This window comes from Capricornis sumatraensis, chromosome 4 (assembly GCF_032405125.1).
Source record: "Capricornis sumatraensis isolate serow.1 chromosome 4, serow.2, whole genome shotgun sequence".
Taxonomy (NCBI): Eukaryota; Metazoa; Chordata; class Mammalia; order Artiodactyla; family Bovidae; genus Capricornis; species Capricornis sumatraensis.
Genome location: NC_091072.1, coordinates 147,803,535 through 147,822,669, shown reverse-complemented (window position 1 = coordinate 147,822,669; position 19,135 = coordinate 147,803,535). Strand labels below are relative to the sequence as shown.

At 51.8% G+C, this 19,135-nt stretch overlaps 2 protein-coding genes across 7 annotated transcripts; both read right to left on the bottom strand.

Annotated features, from left to right (window-relative positions):
* Window positions 1-1,858: 1,858 nt before the first annotated feature.
* Window positions 1,859-9,838, bottom strand: ACRBP (acrosin binding protein). The gene is made up of 10 exons (XM_068969713.1): window positions 9,796-9,838; window positions 9,346-9,564; window positions 9,091-9,185; window positions 8,538-8,658; window positions 6,972-7,449; window positions 6,375-6,507; window positions 4,029-4,208; window positions 3,726-3,893; window positions 2,557-2,640; window positions 1,859-1,981 (listed from the first exon to the last, which is right to left on the bottom strand). The coding sequence occupies exons 1-10, from the start codon at window positions 9,836-9,838 to the stop codon at window positions 1,859-1,861; spliced, it is 1,644 nt and encodes a 547-aa protein (XP_068825814.1).
* A 1,154-nt stretch (window positions 9,839-10,992) lies between these two features.
* Window positions 10,993-18,276, bottom strand: ING4 (inhibitor of growth family member 4). Of its 6 annotated transcripts, none has more exons than XM_068970382.1 (8): window positions 18,240-18,276; window positions 15,004-15,075; window positions 13,125-13,291; window positions 12,816-12,942; window positions 12,556-12,661; window positions 12,196-12,343; window positions 11,869-11,930; window positions 10,993-11,772 (listed from the first exon to the last, which is right to left on the bottom strand). In XM_068970382.1, exons 1-8 carry the CDS (start codon window positions 18,274-18,276, stop codon window positions 11,733-11,735), a joined length of 759 nt encoding a protein of 252 aa, XP_068826483.1. In that variant the 3' UTR covers window positions 10,993-11,732. The 6 variants fall into 6 exon arrangements, with proteins under 6 accessions (XP_068826483.1, XP_068826482.1, XP_068826487.1 ...); XM_068970381.1 differs by having other exon boundaries at window positions 12,828-12,942; XM_068970386.1 differs by having other exon boundaries at window positions 12,196-12,333; window positions 12,564-12,661; window positions 12,828-12,942.
* Between the last annotated feature and the right edge of the window lie 859 nt (window positions 18,277-19,135).

Below are 19,135 nucleotides of genomic sequence, written 5' to 3'. Positions count from 1 at the left end.
CCTCTCACACCCTTTGTAGTTTCCGGGAAGCCTAGCTGTCACACCCAGTACTGCAGATTCCAAATTACTAACCCCCAGCCTCTTGCTGTCCTGCCGGTTCCCCCTGGCTGTCTGTCTCTTCTGGGTTCCAGCAGATGGTTTTGCTCTTGTCACAGGTGGCTTATACCTCCCTCTGTGTGTTTGTGGGGGAGGGGGAGCAGGACTCAGATGACAACCCCTAGTCTTCGTAGCCTGGGCTGAGCCCCCTGTCTTCCAGATCAGTAGAGCCAGGCATGTTGTCTGCACTCAGTGCAAAAAAAAAAAAAAAAACAAGCTTTGAGCCCTAGGTGAAAAAGGACATTGTGATTGAATGAGTATGGGAAACACTAAGTCGAACAGGTTTCTCTACTACAGGGTTTCTCCTAAAAGCTTGACCACATGTTGATAATAAAAGCTGGGTGACGGGGGCATTGAGGGTACATTGCGAGAGTGTTAGTTGCTCAGTCTTGTCTGACTCTTTGCAATCCCATGGACTGTAGCCCACCAGGCTCCTTCTTCCATGGGAGTCTCCAGACAAGAATACTGGAGTGGGTAACCATTCCCTTCCCCAGAGGGTCTTCCCAGCCCAGGGGTCAAAACTGGGTCTCCTGCACTGCAGGCAGATTCTTCATCGTCTGAGTCACCAGGGTTGCATTATTCTATATTTGTGCATGCTTGAGCTTTTCCATAACATTTTCTGTTAAATGCTATATAGTTACCCACACGTGTGTGTCTCCAGAATATGTTTTGGGAGATCTGTTATTATTTTTTTTTTTTGAAAGATTTTGTAACATGGATCATTTTTATAAAGTTTTATTGAATTTTTTACAATACTGTTTCTGTTTTTTATGTTTTTGTTTTTTTCTGGCATGTTGAGATCTTAGCTTCCTGAACAGGGCTCAAATCCATACCCCATGCCACTGGGAAGGCAAAGTCTTAATCACTGAACAGCGAGGGAAGTCCCCCATGTTATTTTTTTAAACTTTTTTAAAAAGTTGATATGTTGTGTTTTCATTTTTATTCAGTTCAAGAAATTTTCTTTTTCCTTTTTTTTTGGCCACATGGCATGTGGGATCTCGTTTCTCCGACCAGGGATCAAACCTGCGCCCCCCTACATTGGAAGCATGGAGTCTTAACTACTCGACCACCCGCTAAATCCTGATCCCATGTTATTAAAGGCTGATGCTGGAGTCACATCTCCATGCACGCTGTCATGACGTGGCTCCCCCACATTTGGACCATTGGGCGCATGACTGGATGTCAGAGCAAGGGCTTCCAGCCCAGTTGCCTCCTCCCTCCTATAAATGGCAAATTCTGCCGTACTGCCTGGGGCTGGCCCCCCCTGGACATAGTCTCATTCAGATGACCCTCCAGAGGGACAGTCCTACACTCACATCTGAGATCATGGGATCAGAGCTTCAGAAATGGAGACACACATGCCCTCGTGGCCCACACGGTCCCCCAAGACACCAGCCATGACTTCTTCTGACTTCTTAGTCTTCTCCTGGCACAGGATTGCTTCCCTGAGAACCACCCCCAGGGTTCCCTTACCGACAGATGGCTCCATAAGTGCCAGGGGTTGGAGGACTGACTCCCTGGGGGCAGGGGGTGGGCAGACCCAGGAGGGGATCACAACTAAACCAGGCCACACAAGTTAAAAAGAAACATTTTATGTACAGACATCCTTTAAGGTGGGCAGAGTTCTCATCACCGACCTCTCTGGGACCGGTGCCCCAACCCAAAGGACACATGATTCAGGCCAAGTAAGAGACAACCTAGGGTCTGAAAGCAATAGACAGTGTGGGAAGGTGTAGCGGGTGGGGAGAGGACAGAGTCCAGCTCATCCAGCTTGGCCAAGAGTCAAGGTGCTAAACTCCTGGCTCCATCGAAGCACAAGGTCCTCGCTCTTGTCCGGAGTCAGGACGGTGTACGTCTCATTCTGCAGACATCTCATGCGGGACACCTGTGCAGGGTCCGAGTAGGAGAGCCAGGAGCCAGAGGTGTCAGAAGTCCAGACCCCGGGGCGGGGACGGGCGTGGTTGCAGGGAGTGCAGGAAAAGTCAGAGAAGCCGGAAGCTCAGATGTGGCTTTTTAAAAAAGCAGCCAGACACACCACATAGCCCAAACCCCTCCTTTTAGAAATGAGGAGCCCGGGGCTGGAGAGGAAGTGACTTGGCTCAGAGGACTCAGTGAGTAAGAGCAGGAGGTAGGACTGACACCTAGACCTCTCTGACCAACCTGGCTGGGGGTTCTTCCCTCCCAGTGTGTCCCCAGGGCTTCTGAAGGCAGCCTCCCCTTTCCACCCCCATCCTGGAACTCTTGGCCTGGGGCCCTGGGAGAGCTGCTCACCTCATGGCTGGAGGAGTAGGGACAGAGCTCCGGAAGACACACCTGCTCTTCACACCCCCACCCCCATGCTCAGATGGATGCCACGGCTCGGGTGCGCGGGGGAGGTGGAAAGGTGGCCAGAACAGGTCAGCGTGCAGTAACCCATGGAAGGGTTGATGGGGTGGGGGGGGAGCAGCGGGAGGGGCTCACCTTCCGGTCCCTGTTTCTCATCATACACTGCTGGCTTTTGAAGGCACAGTAGTTGGGGTACTGCACATATTCCGTGTCACAGATCTAAGGCAGGAGCGGGGGATGGGAGGTGGAAGACTTCAGAAGCCTCAGAGCCCTTCAGAGCGCCCCCCACGGCAGAAACCAGGGCAGAGAACCAGACCCTCTGCACCAGGGTATCCCCTTCAGTGTCACCCTCAGTGTCTGGGAAGAAGCTGGGAGCTGAAACTAGGAAGAGGCTGCTTTGCTGGTCAGCAAGCTGCGAAAGCAGCTGAGGAGAGGACCGGGGAAGTGAGTACCAAGGCTCCAGATCGTGGCAGGGTCCCAAGTGGCAGTCTCATCTCAGGGAACCTCCTGGGGACGGCTTAGGATGGAAGAGGCGGAAGTGTTTCTAATGTGTGATCCTGGGTGGAGCCACTTCCCTCTGTGGCCCTCACCACCCCACCCATAAACCCAGGGGAACAGCTGAAATGGTCTAAGGGCCCGTCCAGATCTAGGGGCTCAGGGAGAAGAGCTAGGAAGAGGCCCTTCTACTCAGCTAAAAGCCCTTTCTTAAGTAGCCTCCACTTGTCCTGGTCTTGATTTTTTTCTGTTAAACCACACAGAAGGCGGGCGGGGGCGGGGGGTGAGGGGGGCAGTGCTGGCTCTTAGCTACAACACGTTGACCCACAGGGGAGGTGACTTTGCGGCAAGGGGTAAAGCTGATCCCATTGAGAGGGAAAGCACTGGAAAATTCGGGAAGGAGCCTATAGACTAAGGCAGGGAAGCACTGGATCACCGTCAGCGGCACTTCAGGCATCACCCAGAAGTTTGTCTTAGGAATGAGGCCTCCCACCCCCAACCACCGAGGGTAACTGGCAGAGCTGGGACCAGACCTGTCTCGTGCCCCAAGCCCTGTACCCTCTGGCCTCCCGGATTGCTAGTCCTTTGCTAAACATAATCCTGGTTTCCTGGGGGCCCAAGGGAGGCAGAGGTGGCAGAGGTAGCGGGGAGGGTGTTGAGTGGAGAGGGAAGTCTGCTGGAAAGAGGCAGGAGGCTCAGTGAGGAGCAGCTCTCAGAAGCCAGGGCCCCAAGACTCCCCCTGCCCCACATCCTAGGGTTCCCCAGAGCGAGGGACCAGGAAGAAGCGTGGTGAGGGGGGTGGGACTGACCCTGGTGGGGAAGTCTCCATCCTGGAAGCTCAGGAACTCAGTCTGGAGCCAGCTGGCCACTCGGTTGTCTTCGCAGCCCTTAGTGGCCAGCCGGGCACACCAGAAGTCCATGCGCAGCCCGCCGTACAAGTCCAGCCCGTAAAAGCGGCCCGATTTCCGGCTCCCTATCTGTAGCACGGGGCACAGGAGAGAAGTGGGCACCCTGCTCACCCCTTCCAGCTCCCGGTTGTCCGGCCCTGCCTGAAGCCCTACCCCCCCCCACCCCCACCACCACCACTGCAACTCACTCGGCTGGGTCAGTACCTGGGTGCCGATGGTCATGCTCTGGGAGGCAAGCAGGGGGCTGACAAAGGGTGTTTTGTGGGAGCTGTCGCACTGCTGTCGCTGCAGGTTGGCCTCCGAGTGGCACTGCTCCAGCTTCAGCGAGCAGAAGTCACAGAGGGTACACGCGGCTACGTGTCGCCGCCCCAGGCTGTCACAGACCTGCAGAGGGGTGTGGCTGAGGGCCTGAGGCTGAAGTCCCACGCCCCCACAGAATGTCCCCTCATTAAGCCTTTTCCAGAAGCTCCTCTGGCTTTTCCCAAACCCCCTCCCCAAGGTCCTCCCCTCAAAGACCTCCCATCAGCTCTCTATTTCTTCCCCCTCCTCTGCTGCTGCTAAGTCGCTTCAGTCGTGTCCGACTCTGTGCGACCCCATAGACGGCAGCCCACCTGGCTCTCCCGTCCCTGGGATTCTCCAGGCAAGAATACTGGAGTGGGTTGCCATTTCCTTTTCCAATGCATGAAAGTGAAAGTGAAGTCGTGTCCGACTCCTAGCGATCCCGTGGACTGCAGCCTACCAGGCTCCTCCATCCATGGGACCTTCCCAGCAAGAGTACTGGAGTGGGTTGCCATTGCCTTCTCTAAGGATGGTTTATTTCCTCACAAACAATCTTCATCTTCCTGCAGGTGACACCCAAGCCTCTATCATCCGTTCTGATCTCTTTCCTGAGCTTTGAATCCCCATGGCCAAGTGCCTGACAGATGTCTAACTTTGCCTAACTGAAAAAGGCTCACAGTCCTCCCTTCCTCTCTGCTAATGATAATGCTAATGTTTACAAAGAGCTGGCACGGTGCTGCGCGCCATGGCTGATAAATGCCTTAATCTTATTTGGTCTTCCTAGGAACAGAATAGCTACTAAGCATGGCTCCATTTGCCTGCCAGGAAACTGAGGCTCCCCGGGCCTGGGTCACTTGCTCAAACAGACATCGAATGCATGATGGACCTGGGACACTGGTCCGGCTGCTTCCAACTCAAAAACCCAGGTCCTCTGCTGGAGCACCTGGGTTCAGAGCCTCTAAGTTCTTGGAGGACCTTCTTGGATGTGGAGCCGCCCATCTTCCTGCGGGGCTCTCCACCCTGAGTGAGTCTCCTCAGGACGATCTCGCTCGTCAGGATCTCCAGGCCGACCCGTCAGCGCATCACAGTCACAGAATCTCTTGCTCACTCCTCATAACAGCTCACGGGGGAGGCATCATCAGGTCCCTAACCCCAAATCATAACTGAATTCCCCTTTCCTACCAAATGAAATACAGCTGCTTCAGATTGCCATTCGGGATTATTCACATCATGGCCTCTTTGATTCTGTTTCCAGGTAAAATGGGCTCCTTACTGTTCTTTCAGCCAAGCCCTAAAATCCAGTGAGCTCTCCATTAGTCCTGAACTTCCTAAGTGCAGTCCATCTCCACCAAAAAATAACTCTCTTTCCATCACCTACCAAGCCACACTCCTTTTGTATAATGCTACTCAATCTCAGCTCCCTGCGAGCAGGAGCAAGAGTAACAGTGTGCTCATTCTTGGTCCCTCGTGGAATTTCTTCTCTCTTGCCTCTGAGCCTTTGCACACACTAGTCTCTGTAGCAGGAACCTTCTACCAAACCCTTCTTCTGCCTGGTTAACTTCTTTCATCTCCAGGTCTCAGTTTAAACATCAGTTCCTCTAAGAGGCATTGTCCAATCCTGCCCCATCATGACTTTTGTGCTCGCCATCTGCTCTCTGAACTTTGGACTTATCCGTCATGCGTCGATCCCTGTCACACTGGTCTCCGTTTTGTCTCTCTCTCCCAGTGGACTCCAGGAGGACAGAGGATCGGATCTTGTTGCACTCGTCACTAAATTACCTAGGACAGAATTGCTAGTGTCTCAAATACCTAGCCAAATCAATATCTGTTGAATAGACAGATGCATGGATGGCATGCCAGCTCTTAGCACACATTTGCTAACTTGTGCTTTTAGAAAGTCCTACACTTCTTGGAAATATAATTTGCTGGGTTCTGAGGACATATTGAGATTGGGATCTCTCTACAGAGCCCTGGAACGGGTTCTAGGACCCCTCCCGGAAGACGAGCTGCATCTAAGGTACAGCCACATCCTGCGGTTGGTGAACTGGCTCTGGACATGACTCAAGCTTAGCAACTGAGCCACAGAAGGAATTCTGGCCAGGAATGGATTCCAGACTCTGTCTTGAGCCTCCCTCCTTTTAAGGGAGCTGGAAATGTCTTTCCAAGAAGGGGTTCTCACTTGGAGAGTTTCTCAGGCTTTCTGTGGCCCCGGCCATCCTGTACTCCCTAGGCCCATGAACTTGGAGCCAGTGAACAGCTCGGTGGGCATACCGATATCCCAAAACCAAGGATTTCATTTTCCAAGTACTGCCAGGCCTTGGCTGTCGGGGTTATGACGCAGGTGTTCTCCACAATCGAGTAGCACAGGGTCAGCAAGGCCTCCACATGGGGCAGCTGTAGCAGGCTGCAAAAAGACCAAAATGGCACCACTGCAGGGGATGGGCCAGAGGGCCAGGGCAGACAGCCATGCCCACTCGCTCCCCCCTGCCCTTACCATCCAGTCTTAGTCACATGCATTCAGCATGCTGGAGGTGGCCTTACAGGCCTCCAGATCAACTGCCTCCTTTTACAGATGAGGAACTGAGACCCAGAAAGGGGAAATGAAATTTGCAGTGCTCATCAGAGGCTGAGAGAAACCCAGAACCCAAGTCTGGTAGCTCTAGCTTCAGGGCTCACCCCATGCCAGGTAGAGATGGGCATCTAGGACATTGCTTAAGCCACAGAGGAGGTGAGGTGGGCAGCCGCTGGGTGTACCCAAAGCCCAAGCAGATCTGGGTGGGTCTGAGGCCAAGGCTGGCCAAGTGGGCCTCTCATCCCCAAAGGCAGAAGGAAGGGTGGGGCTGGTGGGGGAGACAGAACGTCCAGTACCTGCCAGGGCTCTGGGATCTCCAGATGGTCTCCCCGTCATACATGTCATTCATTTCATCCATCTCCTGCACCGATCGGATAAGCTCCTGGAGGTTCTCCATCAACATGGGAGTAGACTCCACTTCCCGCACCCGGGGAGTGAAGGAGAAAGGGTTGGAGGACACAAGTTCAGACCGAAACTTGGGCTCTGGGTCTGCCTGTAGCCTAGACGCTGAATCCAGAGCCTCCTCTGTGCCCTGGCCTTCCTCCTGCTTCTCCTCCTGCTTCTCCTCCTGCTTCTCCTCCTGCTTCTCCTCCTCCTGCTCCTCCTCCTGCTCCTCTTGCTCCTGCCCTTCCTCCTGCTTGTGCTCCTGCCCCTGCTGCTGTTTGTGCTCCTGCCCTTGCTCCTGGCCGCCTAAGGACAAGGAGGACTGGAGCAGCTCCTCCACATTGCTGTTCAGCCGCTCAGGCCAGGGCTGGAAGACCTGTCGTTCGGTGGCTGCAACAGGGTTTGCGAGGGACCAAGAGAGAGAAGGGAAAGGAATGGTCAGGCTTCTGGCATTCTGTCTTTGCAGAGGGACACACACAAACACATAAACGCACACAAACACACACAGAAACACATAAGCACACTCAAAACACACAAACACATATGCACACACAAACCGACACACAAACACATAAGCACACACAAACTGACACACAAACACATAAGCACACAGACACACATAAACACACACACATAAACACATAAGCACACATACACATAAACACATAAGCACACACATAAATACAAAAGCACACAGACACACATAAATACACACAAACACATAAGCACATACAAAACGCACACACACATAGGCATACACAAACACACAAGCACACATAAACACACAGATAAGCACAAACACACTCATAAACACATAAGCACACACATAAACATATAAGCACACACATAAACATATAAGCACACACAAACACACTCACAAACACATAAGGACACACACACATAAGCACACGCACACACATAAGCACAAACACACATAAGCACACACACACATAAACACACACACATATATAAACACAAAGGTAGAGGAAAGTTATTCACACAACCAATCATAAAAAACACAGGCAAGAATACAAATATCAAAACAATACTACTATGGTGACGGTGGTGGCAGTGTTACAGGTCCCCTTCCCACCTCCCTCACAAAGGATCCTCTTTCCTAACCCACTTCAAATACCACCTTTTGTCCCTCTCACTTAGCAAGCACCAAGTATTTTGAATACCTAGCAACCAATCCTTTTTGGAGTGAAGATGTGAGCTGAGAAATGTGCCAGAGGACTTCTCAATGCAATAGTGTTTTGGGGAGCAAGGAAAAATCAGTTCAGGGCAGAAATAGATGTAATGTCAGAAAACACCCTGATACAGGAAATCCCTAACTTGTATTCAAAAAAGTAGGCTTTCCCCTTATGCAAACATTTGCCCAAGGCTACTTCCAGCAGCTCACCTCCTTAGTTCCCTCCTATTGATGCCTTAAGCCCTGGGTTTGGGGACTCTGGGATGAGAGGCTGGCAGGGTCTCACCTGTGATGTGGGAGGACATGGGGGAGGTAGCCGTGGTGGGTGGCAGCACTTCGGGTGAACTATCCACCTCCTTGAGGGTGTTGGGTGAGAGGATGGAGACTGGCTGAGAGCACCGGACCCTCTGCAAGGCGAGAAGCAGAATGGGAACGCCTTTCACAAAGGGCACATTTCCACTCCACCTTATCCTCTGTCCCCAGGTCTCCTCTCTCACAGTTCCTGGGAGGAAATCAGGGGACATGGCCCTGAGTCGAATCCTCTAGATCTGAGACAGGGTCCCCTGCAAAATCAGACGCCCTGCCGGCCCACATTCCTGCCTTCAGGCTTTTACATTTGACTGGAATGACATCTCTGTTGGGAGGAACAAGGGCTTCTGTCTGCCTCCTCCCATCTCTCTCCCTTACTTTTCTGGCAATAAGGGGATTGTTCAGAGTCTGAATGCCCAAGGTGAGACACTGGGCGAGTGTCGGCCAGCCAGTGACTGAGAGGGAGGACCTAAGGATGGCCTGGAGCCCTTCCTTGGTGACACCAGGTTCAAGCTCTGTCTTGACCTCACCTTGGCGTAGTAGACATGGTTGGAACAACGGTACTGGGTGAACTGGCAGAAGGACTCAAACCAGGAGGCGTAAGGGAGGTCGGAGCAGACTGCGCCTAGGGAAGGGTGGGGCACAGGTGAACACAGGGGTGTAATCCCTCCTGGAGGGAGGGTGTGATGGGCTCCTGGGGTCCGGAGAGCGGGGCACCCGGGCTCAGGGCCCAGGACCACCTGTCCCCTTGCCCTGGGTCGAAGGAGCACAGGGCTGGCCCTCACCGTCCGGCACCAGGCCGTGGTTTTCATACTGGTCTAGCTGGACGAGGGTGGGGTTCCGGCAGCCGTGGGTTGCACGGAGCCTGCAGGTGGTCTCCGCCTTCCAGGTAGGGGTCAGCAGTGCGAAGAAGCGCTCATACTCCGTGGGGGACAGGGGGCTGCCCGGCGTGGAGGTCGAGGCGGAGTCCTGGGCTGGGGCCGGTGCCAGAGGCAGGAGCAGCACTGCGGGTCGGGGACAGACCACGATGGACCCCTCTCCGCACCCGCCGGCCGGGAACACCCACCCCGAGAGCGGGGCGTGCACTCGGGGACTGAGCGCCTGGCCGCCAAGCTGGGGTGAGTGTGCAGGGGTGCTGGCGCGGCGGGGAGGGGCGATGGGGAGAGGATGCAGGCATCCCCGGGGGAAGGCTGCTCGGAGACTGTGGAGAGTTCCGGGGGCGGAGGCGCGCTCACCCCTCAGGAGTGAGAGAAAGGACCCTGCGGCGAGATGCCTCATGGCCCCAAACGGTCGCCCGCGTTCCCAGGACCGAGCGCCTCTAACCGGCCAAGCCAGGGCGAGCAGATAGGCGGGAGGGCGGGGCCGCGGTGGGTAGTGGGGCGAGACCAGCCGACGTCACAAAGTGGGGGCGGGGAAACTGATGCGAGGCTGCACTCGGCCGAAAGGTGGGGGCGGGTCCCCGTGTGTCACATCCCAGCTCGAGGACAAGGATGGCAGGAGTGATCTCGAACTCTGGCCGGAGCTGGATGGCGTAGCTCCCGTCTGTTCTTTACCTTATTACCTATCCCATGTCCATGCTGGCCCCGCACACTGGACACTTTTTCTCCCTACTTTACAACCTGGCCTTCCAGTAGTCACATGGGAATGTGAGAGTTGGACCATAAAGAAGACTGAGCACTGAAGAATTGATGCTCTCAAACTGTGGTGTTAAGAGTCTCTTGGACTGCAAGATCAAACCAGTCAGTCCTAAAGGAAATCAGTTCTGAATATTCATTGGAAGGACTGATGCTGAAGCTCTAATACTTTGGCCAACTGATTCAAAGAGCCAGCTCACCGGAAAAGATCCTGATCCTGGGAAGGATTGAGGGCAGGAGGAGAAGGGGGCGACAGAGGATGAGATGGTTGGATGGCATCATCGACTCAATGGGCACAAGTTTGAGGAAGCTCTGGGAGATGGTGAAGGACACGGAAGCCTGGTGTGCTGCAGTCCATGGGGTGGCAAAGAATCAGACACGAGTGACTGACTGAACAACAAATCCCATGTGAGGACTGGGGCAGAGATGGAACATGCAACACAAAGTTGGGGCCTGGAGGGCAGGAACTACAGAGGACACCTCCAGGTAAGTGAGCCAGAGCAGGGAGTAAGATGGGGGTTCTGGTGAGGAGACCCTGCATAAGGAGGGCTTAATCTATGGAAGTGGTTCCAGGTGGGCATAGACAATTCATTGGTGATAAGTTTTTGCTTTGTGTTTCAAATAAGTCAGGCTAATACTTACTATAACAGTTCATGTATAAAACACAAGTACACATTTATTAGAAATTAAATGAAAGATATAGGGAAAAGATGCACATCTTGAAGGTTTTGGAAACCCCTTGTCTGAGGCCCAGTTCCAGCCAGCTCTGTCCTTCCCATGCTGAGAGGTGGTGGGTCCTGGGGCAGCGGTACCACTTCAGGTTCCATGTCTGGTCCTACTTTCAGCATGTCATCCTCCTGCCTCTTAGCCAACTCAGAGGATGCAAACTATGCTCAGCACATGTGCTAAAACAGTGTCTCTACAATAAACACAGCAGGCCAACACGTACAGCTTTTATTCACCAACTCGATTCCTTTACAAGTGAGATACTGATACTCTGCCCTGCCCCTCCCACTCACAAGGCTGGACAAATCCTCTCGGCACAGAGGAAGGGGTGCCCCTTCAGCCAGGGCCATGGCCCAGAGGACCCGGAGGAGCCCCCCGCTGGAAAAAGCATGGAGAGAGTGAAGGAAGTTTATCACGCATGGCCCCCCCCCAAAACGAGGGGAGGGAATCAGGAAGCTGGAGGAGGGCCCCATGCTACTGCCCCAGTCCTTAAATACAAAGCAACGGGAGAAAAGAGGACCATCCCTCAAAAACACAGCACCAACCTCGGCGTGGAGGCAAAAGGACAGTGGGCAAGACCACTTCCCTCTGAAGGGGGCGGGCTGAATGAGAGCACATACCGTTAGCGGCTGCAGAACCCCTGGACCAGGGTCTGGGTGCAGCCTCAGCACCGGAAGTGGGGAGGGGAGGAGAGGAGATGACAACATGTGCCACCCACCTCTCCCTGACCCCCGGCCCAGCCAGGCATCCCACTCCCCACTAGCCAGGTCAGGGGATGTGGAAGAAACTGTGTTGGAATCCAAGGCCCTTGTCTATTTCTTTTTTCGTTCTTGGGAGCAGCGTGGGCAAAACCTACAAAGGAAGGTGGGGGAGGTGGTAAGCGAAGGGGAGGATGCCCTCTGTCACTCAGCTCAGGGTAGTCCAGCTCCGACCACAGCGCTCACTCACCATTTCCCCCGAGGCTTGGTGGTCAGCCCCACACAGGCAAAGTGGAACCACTCAATGGAGCACTGGAAAAGGAAGACGGTGGAGGAGCAGAGGGCAGGGAGCAGGGTGGGGCCAAGGAAAGAAAAGAACCCCCCCCCCACCTGAGAGTCCTCAGGAGCATTCCCTTATTCCATCCTGTGGGAGGATTCTTGAAGGGTCCAAGGCCAACCACCTCCAACTCCCTTCCTCCTGTCCTGAGGTCCCACTCTTCAGCCCTTACCCTCTTCTGGTACCCAACTCCCTTCCTGTCCCCCAGAGCCCCCCGCCCTGAGGCAAACCGGTTCTTACGTCAGGGTTGTCACAGCCAATCATCTCCCCGTAGGAGACCTGGTGACAAAGGCAATAGGTGGGTTCGTTGGGATCCACAGGCATATCCAACACATCAGAGGGGTGGACACTGCCAAAGGTCACTGAGGGCATCCCATACTCAGGGCTTCTGCGTGCCAAGAGGGAGAGAGAGTATCACCTGCAGGAAGGGACGCTACAGCTTGACGCTCAGAGTGGCACGAGGAGATCCCTGTGGGGCTAGTGGTCTGTGGCTTCCCCTCTGTATCCAGCAGATACCAGAGTGATAGAGAAGGGGGCAAGGGGCGGGGTGGGGGCAAAGAAGAGCCTGTCACTTGGCAGGGTGCTCCCTGACTCACTCACGTGCGCACAAGTTTTAACTTCTTCTGGGCGGCCTTGGGGGCTTCTTCATCGGAGTTTTTCCCTTTGGAACGAGCACGGGCAGCTTTCTTCTCCTTTTGAGTCCGACCTTCCAGGGAAGAGGGGAGGGGCAGCCAGAAGGCAGAGGGACAGAAACATGGGTTAAGGACCCCTTCTCTCCTCCAACATGGGGGTCCTCCCTTGGAGCTGAGGGATGGGCTGGCTGCCCTCTTGCAATCTTCGCTCCAACTCTCATGGCCCACCCCCCTCCTCACTCTTTTTGCCTTTGCTGGAAGAGCTGTCATAGTCACTTGACTCAATCTGCTTCTCCTTCAGATCAGCCTCAAAGCGGGCCAGGTCTGTGTCCAGTCGCCGAATGTGTTTGTCCACCTGGGTGGGAAGGAAGGAAGGAGAAGGAAGAGCTACCAGGCTGGTTCCAGTAAAAGCAAACAGGCTAAGGCAGAATCCATGTATCTCCCAGACCCCAAACAGATCCCAGCACGCTAAAGGAGGGGTGGAGGACCCCAAAGGAATAGACGGGAGGTAGTAGGGAGCCATGGGTAGGGCCATACCATCTCATAGGTCTGCATGGCAAGCTGCACCTTGTCATCACCAAACTCCTTGCACTTGCCATAGGCTTCCTGGATCTGTCTCAGAAGGGCCAATTTTTCCTCAGAGCTCCGGCTGCGGGCACTACTCATATATTCACTGGCCAACTTGTCAATTTCAGCCTTCAGGTCTACAACAGAGACAGGGCTGGTCATAATGGCCCCCGAGTGGCAAGATTAAACATACTTCTTCCTCTTGCTCCTTGGACCTTTTGCATTGACCATCACAACCTTTGAATTAAAACACACTCAACATTCCTAGGTACTGTGCCACATACTCAAGCGATGCAACATGGCTACAACATGTGTTGTGAAGGCACCTTTGGTTGCTGGAGACATTGCTAGCATAGTTGAAACTGGACTTATGGAAACACAAGGAAGGATTCTTTGCATGCTGCACTAATATGAAGAACGTTTCTGTCAATGTCTGAAGATGCTTCTTTGCACGGCTTGCTGCTTCTTAAACCATGACCTCTGTCTCAAAAGTCATCTGATTTCTCATCTCAGAAACATTCTGCGATAACTCTGAGAGCTGCAGACCAGGCTGAGTCATCTGCTGCTGCTCTTGACTTCCAGGGTCTGTACATCTACATCTCAGTATTGAAAATTAGGCCCGAGTTCACTAATGGAACAGTTCTTCTGCTTACTGTCCACCCTGTTTGGTTCATCATTTGCAACTTGCAAATATTCTCCATCACTTTTTTCTCCTGTGTGTTCATTTTAGCTATTGCTCCAAACATTTTACTAGGAGAAGGCTGGTGATGCCCCCAAACACTGAGACCATAGATGCCTACTGCCTAATATTACAGCACTCAGAGAAAATGTGGATGGAGACAAAAGCATGACTCCCAACACGGTTTAGCAACAAGTAACCACAGCGAGGACGTGTGAGCATACTAGGTTTATGCTCTGCTTTATTCCAGGCCCTTGAAGGAAGTTGGAAAAACATGTATGTGGTTCAGTCATCTCCCAATGGGTCTTTCTGTGCATGAACTCAAGAGCCAGAACTATATTACAAAGCAAGGAGCTGGTGGTTGGCATTCAACAGGGAGTTCTCAGGGGCCTATGTCCAGGATCTTAGATGATATTCATTTGTCCATGAGCAAACTGACCCAGAGTAACTCAAATAACAGCTTTAGGCATTCTAACACCCCTGGGCAGGGATACATAAGGGTACACCTACATATCCTTCAGCAAGCATGGTCAACAGCACCAACAGAGACCTTTGACTATGAGAGACAAACTCGCCCACCGCAGTGTAGCCTCAGGCTCCAAGTAAATGTCTCAACGCAGCCAAACTTAATGTCCAAGGACGGCCACAGATGGCACCTAATGCTTCTGTAAGGCTGAAGAATATAGTGTAGAGATTCTGATGTTAATTGCTGCTTTTCCTTTTTTTTTTTCCCCTTTCTTTCTAACATCTCCTCATGCAGCAAAGCTGCTGTGTACCAATGTGAACTGTAGTCTAAAGCCACACTGAATTTTGTGACAATAATGTTAACAGCCCAGTGGAGTAGAAGCATTCTAGTTAGTCTTCCTACAAACATATCGAACATGGAGAACAGAAATGATTCCAGGATTGACTGGTTTTCTCACTTTTCCTGAGGGAGATATAAAGAGCACAGCATCTCTAAATTCTTGGGGCACTGTTACAATACTCCACGAGTTATGAAAAAGCTGACACGGAAACACAGGTCATCATTACTCTTCTTTTAAGAATTGCAAGAGAGTGAAAGAGAAGACAAAGCAATCTAGATCAGACCAGGTGATATGGTAACACCAAACAGGAGGGGAGACGATCACACACACTCACTCGGCACCGGGCTCCTTACTCTGCACATACCCTCTGTTCTTTGGTCCAGGTCCCTCATGAGCTGGAAGTTTCTCTGCAGTTCAAAGGGCAGGTTTTCAATACCTGGGGAGAAGAGGAGAAACTAAGACTCCCTGCACTTCCTAAGCCCTATAGCTGCTTTGGGGGGCTTCCCTGGTGGCTCAGATGGTAAAGAATCTGAGACACAACCCCTGGTATCCCACATCCTCTGGAATGTGGGATGCCTGGGTTCAATTCCTGGGTCGGGAAGATCCCCTGTAGAAGAGAATGGCAGGATTCTTGCCTGGAGAACTTCATGGACAGAGGAGTCTGGCAGGCTACAGTCCATGGGGTTGTAAAGAGTCAGACACGACTGAGTGACTAACACACACACACGCATAAACCCTGCAGAGAGTCAGGCAACTAACACACACACACACACACACACTAGCTGCTTTTAAAAAATAGGTCCAAAGAGCACTTGGTTATCCCTCCTTCAAACCGTTAGACTATCTGCGACAGCACTCATCATTCCTTTCTCAGGAGGAGCCATATCCACCGGTCTCCACAGCGAGCTCCCCATCTCTGCACAGCTTTCCCACCCTCCCCTCTTCAGTAACTTTATAAATCAGCCCTTCCCTCTCCATGCCCTTGGGAGTTCCCTGCTGGTACAGTGGCTAAGACTTCATGCTCCTAATGCAGGGGGCTCGGGTTCAATCCCTGCTCAGGGAACTAGATACCACATGCTGCAATGAAAGATCCCACATGCTGCAACTAAGACCTGGCACAGCCAAATAAATACTTTTTTTTTTTTTACAAAAAGATCTTTTTGCCCTCAACTTACAAATACCCTCTTGGTACCCTCCACTGATCACACACACACTTCCAATCTGCTCTCCAAACAGTAGCCAGAATGTTCTTTTTTAAAATGCAAATCTGATCAAGTCACTCTCCCGTTTATAAACCTCCAGTCACTTCCACTGCAATATTCCCAAGTCCTACTCTGCACTTTCTGGCCCGTGCTGCACACCAGACCTAACTCAGGTCAGTCCCCGTCTGTGCGCGCTCTGCTCTGTCACACTGGCCTTCTTTGAGTGCCTTGAACTTTCCAGTGCTCTTCCAGACACTTGGCTTTCCGCACACTGCTCTCTCTGCCCAGGACGCCCTGCCCCGTTTCTTTCACCCCACTTCCACCATCCCTCTTGGCCTACTGAACTTCTGTTCATTCTTCAAAGTTCAGCTCAACCCTGACTGCCCCCGACTCCAAGTGCCCTGGGTTATGCTGTCATGCTATTCTATGGCTGCCCTTTGGCAGGGCAGATACTCTGGGGGCACTTATCCAATGTAATTAAATAAGTAATTATATAATTAGTTATATGGTATGTCTCCCCAGCTCTCCAGAAGGGTTAGATATGTCTGTCTTCTTCTCTCCTATTTCCCTAGTGTTCAGAACTATGACATGCATACAGAGGATCCTCAATAAATAATTGAATATAAAGGCATGAATACTTGCATTTCTCTCATAAAAAAAAATTCTCTTTCCATGACTCCACTTTGAAACTTTTAAAATGCATCCAATGCTTTAACCTATAGACTCGGGTCCACCATCAGTTTACTAAGATTAAGTCACCACTGAGTTACCAAATCAAATAATCTAATTACTAGTTCCATCCTAAAAAAATGTTTGCAGTATTCTCACCATCTTCTTGCCTATATGTAACTTTCTATTAAGATTCCAAATCTCCTCACACACTTTCAAGTAATTTCATCACTGACATTCCCTTAGCCTGTCCCTTAAATGTTACTATTTTCTTGAGCTTACACTTAAGTTAATCCTATTATTTTCTCATACTTTCTCTGAATGATCTCCATCTCATTTACTCTTACAGACTTCTGAATTTCCTATCTTCTTGATGATATATGTCTACCTCACTTCCCAAACAGGAAATCAAGAAGTCACCTTAGATTCCTCCTCCTCTCTCAACCAGTCAGTCAATTCGGTTATATTTACCTCCTAAATACTCTGTTGAGGTCAGGTCCTCATCTCTGACCAGAACTGTTATTACTAATTAATCTTGTATTACCAGGGTCATCATGCTCCAATTTACCAGACATCAATTACTTTCCTTTATTAAAAAAAAAAAATCACTCCATTTAGAAAATCCGTTGGTTCCTCACTATTTAGAGTGCAAGCTTCTTAGCCTGGCTTTAAAGACCATGCACAACCCAGACTCAGCTACATTCTCCAGTGTCATTTTCCAATCTTTCACCTCAGAGTCCTATACATCAAACACTCTGGCCTCATCTTTCCCTGATCTTGCCACAAACCCATCAGAACACCTTTGCTGATGCTTCCCCCAACCTTCAATCCCCTCTCCCTCTCCACACCGGCAAATAAACACTCAACCTTCAAGATTCGGTACATCCTCTGTAAAGCTTTACCTACACCTCCAGGTAAACTAGTCTCTCTTTCTCCAGTGTTACCAACTGTCTGTTTAATGTATTTCTGTTATTTGCCACATTTTTATAATTATTTATTAGAATTTGTGTCCTACTAGTCTATGAGCACCTTGAGGAGAAGGTCCGTGTGGTATTCATTCTTGTATACCCCCAGTACCTGTCATTATGTCTGACCCACAGCAGGACCTCAATAAACGAATGAATGACTCCCAACGCTAAGGCAAAGGTAAGAGAATAGGGTGACAGGCTCCGTGAAGGGGGTCACACAAATGACATAAACAGAACACCAAATTTCCATCTGATGGGAATTGGGTCTTTACTCCAAGAGGAGAAGCCTTCCAGTATATCATCTGACAGTGGTCACTCGTAACCCCCTATCCCCACGAGAAAATGCATCTTCGAAAGAACTGGGCGGAGAATCGCGAGCAGATCTTTGTCGCTGCTCCAATGGCAGTGGATGACATACTAAAATAACCGATTCAGAACGACTTTAAGAAAAAGATTATCCTGAGGCCGGAGACCCTGAAGACAGGGGCAGCAAATATCTTCTCGGCTATGCCTACCAGCACTTCAAGAGCCGTCCCCCAGCCCAGCCGCGCAACCCCTCCCTCTTCTACACCTCAGAGAGAGGCCTCGACCCCGCTGCCCCGCCCCCTATTTCTTCACACACTCCAGTATTTTCTCTCACGCAACCCTTCACGATTGTGACTTTCTGACCATCGGGTCTTCAGGGCCATAGAGCTCCTCGGCCCGAACCCCCACCCCCACCCTTCTGTGACCCCTGACCCGCTCCTCCAGCCTGCTCTTACTGTCCAGATAATGTTCCAAATACATCCCCGCAGCCATCTTGAAGCAAAACAAAGCAACTTCCGCTCCGCCCCGGAAGTGACTGAACCCAACGGGCACCGAAGCGGTCCTCCACCCCCCTCCTGGAGCCCTTCCGCCCTCAAGGGTAACTTCCGCCCTCACGAGGTCAATTTCCGGTCTGAGTACAGCACCCGTCGAATCGCCTCTTGCCGGCGAAGACACTCGTCCCTGGCGGGGCGGTCGAGCGCGGAGCCGGCGGCGGCGTTGGCTGAGGGCGCCATTTTGCGTCCTCAAACTTCCGTTCCCTCCAGGAGGGGGACGTGCGGGCGAAGAGGCCTGTCTTTTGGGGCTTTTAGTCCACTAAGAACTGTTTTCAGCAGCCAGAAAATGTGAAGCTCGCGACCACGGCAGGTGCCTGCTCGTTATGGTGCGAGGTGTAAATCCTCCCCGTTTCTGTTCACTCACGCGAACGCCAACTCTCCAGGATTATGTTTTGATGTGGAAACAGATCATTATTTATAAACGCTGCTTATAGGTACAAAGTACTCCTCACAATAAAGCTGCGATTCTCCTCACGTTTTGTAAGGGTTTCTGCCACTCCAGGACGTTCCCGGTTGCAAAGTGACAAGAGTACTGCTGGCCTTGTCCTCCCGTGTTCGTCTCCGTCTTTACTAGTTTATGTATGATGTTAACTGGCACAGAGCTGTCACAACTGGGCCAGATGGATGCCAGCTATCACCCTGACCCGCGACAAGCACAATGACAAATACGTCTCAGCAGGATAGAAAGCCACCAAATGCAGGCAGGCCACCACACTAGGGACGCAGATGTCAGAGACCAGAATGGAAGAATGTTGGAGATCATTGTCACCCCTAAACCACACATTCTTGATAATTAT